Source organism: Nematolebias whitei, chromosome 14 (assembly GCF_014905685.2).
Source record: "Nematolebias whitei isolate Nwh7 chromosome 14, NemWhi1, whole genome shotgun sequence".
Lineage (NCBI taxonomy): Eukaryota > Metazoa > Chordata > Actinopteri > Cyprinodontiformes > Rivulidae > Nematolebias > Nematolebias whitei.
The window spans coordinates 3,250,103-3,252,919 of record NC_056511.1 but is presented as its reverse complement, the minus strand read 5'-3'; the positions used below and the strand labels follow the sequence as shown (position 1 = coordinate 3,252,919).

General features: G+C 46.2%; 1 protein-coding gene across 1 annotated transcript in view; it reads left to right on the top strand.

The window, feature by feature from the left end:
• The first annotated feature begins 442 nt into the window (after positions 1 to 442).
• LOC119420382 (polypeptide N-acetylgalactosaminyltransferase 10) overlaps positions 443 to 2,817 on the top strand; it is a 64,044-nt gene continuing 61,669 nt past the window's right edge. The window contains exon 1 of the mRNA XM_037687767.1: positions 443 to 606. Coding sequence (XP_037543695.1) covers positions 448 to 606 — 159 coding nt within the window. The 5' untranslated portion in view covers positions 443 to 447. The remainder of the gene's footprint in view (positions 607 to 2,817) is intronic.

The following is a 2,817-nucleotide window of genomic DNA, read 5'->3' as shown; positions in this document are numbered from 1 at the left end:
TATATATATATATAATCAGTCAGTCAAGTTTCACAGGTGAATTCTTTATTAAAGTATTTTCAAACACTAAATATAAAGTATATTTATGTATTTCAGATGTATTAAATAATGGTCAAACGAGGGATGAAACAGCTTTTCTGATGACTCTCAGCTACTATTTGAGCTGAACGAGGTAAAGCTGTTTTAATATTTGCTGATTAGCTGTGGCGGCCATCTTAGATCAGGTTGACTTATTATAATCCGTTTAATGGTTTGTGGAATATTTTGCTAACAGACAGACAATTGCCGCCATTTATGCCGGCAGGTGATATGTTCCAAGCAGTTCAGGAAAATAAAAATAAATTTTATGCTTTAAACGGGGCCTTATTCTGAAAGCTGTTACCGGATGTGACGTCAGCAGCGCCGCTTTATAACCGGGCTCTCGGGCGCGCGGAGCGGAGCTGAGCCATGAGGCGGAGAGAGAAGCGGCTGCTGCAGGTCACCGGGCTGCTGCTGGCGGCTCTGCTCTTCCTGCCCAACGTGGGCCTCTGGTCCCTGTACCGGGACCGGGTGTTCGATCCCTCACCCGCCTCTGTGGACGGACCGGCCGGCGGCTCCGCGGCGCAGGTAGGAGGACCGGGTCCGAACCTTGTCGGTTCTGTTCGCGCCGTCCTCTTTTCATGCGTTTAAATGGATCCTCGATTCAAACTCTGTTTGTTGTCCGCGAGTCCGAGCCACGCGACCAGAACCGGAACCAGAACCATGGAAAGTTCCGTTTCAGCACCGCGGAGAGCGCCAGGAGTTTAAAGCGAAGGAGACCTGAACCGCTGGGTCCGAGTCCAGATGTTCTGTTCACAGCTGGAGCTGAGAAAACAATCCAAACCCAGAACTTTAGAAGGTCCAGTTAATGTCGGCATCCAGCTGTGGTGCAGCGGCTGGCCAGCCGACTTGGGACCAGAAAGTCACAGGTTCAACTCTCCACCACATGGTGTCCTTGAGCAAGGCATCTAACCCCTCACTGCTCCCCGGGTGCTGACAGAGCGGCCCGCCGCTCCACCTGTGTGACGGGTCAGAACAGCTTTAATGGATGCTGCTTCACTTCAGCTGGTCCGGGTCAGAGTTCTGTTGGACCTCTGAAGAACACCAGATCTCTCCTTCCAATCTTTCTCTGTGTCTCTTCATGGACCTTGTTGTCTCCTTCGTCTCTTCTTTAGGCATCATTTCTGTCTTTTTGTGTCCTCTCCTTGGCGTCTTCTAGTATTTGAGCTACTTTCAAATTTCAGCTGATATTCAGCGTTTTCAGTCATTTTAGCTGTTTTTAAAAAAAGAATGAATTCTGCATTTTTCCCGTCACAGGTGGAGCATCTGGGGGGTTAAGGGCCTTGCTCAGGGGTGTGGGGGCAGGGGGTTTCACCTCACCCATTACTGTTGTCAGCTCAGGGAGTTGAACCGGCAACCTTCCGATCACCGGCTCGTTTTCCGTCTGTAGGCGGATCAGATCAGATTTGCAGCTGAAAATCTTTAAAATGTGTTTTTACGTCGGGACGAACGAACGCCGGCGTGTTTTTGTGTTTTTAACCGTTAAAATCTGTCGCTGTCGCTCATCAGAGTCGTTTTTAACAAGAAATGAACAAAACAAGAAAAAACTGTTCAGGGATAAAAACTTAAAATCCTGAACGTGCAGCTTTAATCAAACCCAAACTTTTTTAGATTTAAATGTTTTTTTTTTTCGTTCTCAGCAGTTAAAGTTTGTGTTTTGTGTTAAAATACAGATTGATGTTCAGCTCCAACAAACTGATCTCAGAGCAGTGCCTTCAAACCAACCAGCTGATCTACACAAATAAAAAACATTCACAGCTGAGCTTCTTATTTCAGAGCTTCATGGACGTTGATAAAAACATCTAGGTTGTTGTCAGGGTTTCTGTCGTGCAGTTTAAATAAAACAACGTTTTATTTGTAAAGAGGATTTATTCATGCGGTGACGCTGAATGTGACTCTGAGTGAAGCTGGAGACGTTTCAAACTTTTATTCTGACCCAACAGAACCTCCCGCTCCGTCAGAACCTCCCGCTCCGTCAGAACCTCCCGCTCCGTCAGAACCTCCCGCTCCGTCAGAACCTGCAGCAAAGAGGCTTCTCTCCTGTTTGATAGAACAATTTGAAAGAAAACAGTAATAAAAACATCCATCCATTATCTTTACTCACTTCTTCCTTTCTGGGTCACTGGTATCCATATCCAGCAGTCACTGTGAGAGGCGTGGGACATCCAGGACAGATCTCCAGTCCAACATGTCCTCATTCTTCTGAAGACAATTTTTAAATATTATTTCTCCGATTTCCTCAGACAGACCAAAATCATGCATGTTAGTCTGATTGGTAACTCTAAATTGTCCCTGTGATGGACTGGAGACCTGTCCAGGTGTCCCTGTGATGGACTGGAGACCTGTCCAGGTGTCCCCCTCCTCTCTCAGTGGCTGCAGGACATCAGCAGCAGCGACCCAGAGAGGAGGACGTGAGTGAAGTCCAAACTATTTGAGGCTTCCACAGAGAAAGACGTGTTTTGATGACATCATCATCTGTGCGACGCTCAGGCTGAGGTTTAACTTTTCCACTGACTCATTGTGTAAATGCTGAGTCAGCACTCGCACGTTTTACCTGTTTACAGTTTCCTTCGGCTGTTTCCTATCATAAAAAGTTTGGCTCATTCGGGGCTGTACGCGTCACAGTTATGGGTTTTGTAGTCTTCGTAGTTTTTGGAATGTTCCACTTTATTTACATTCATTCAACCTTTATTTATACAGGTTAGTGTCATTTATACAGGTTAGTGTCATTTATACAGG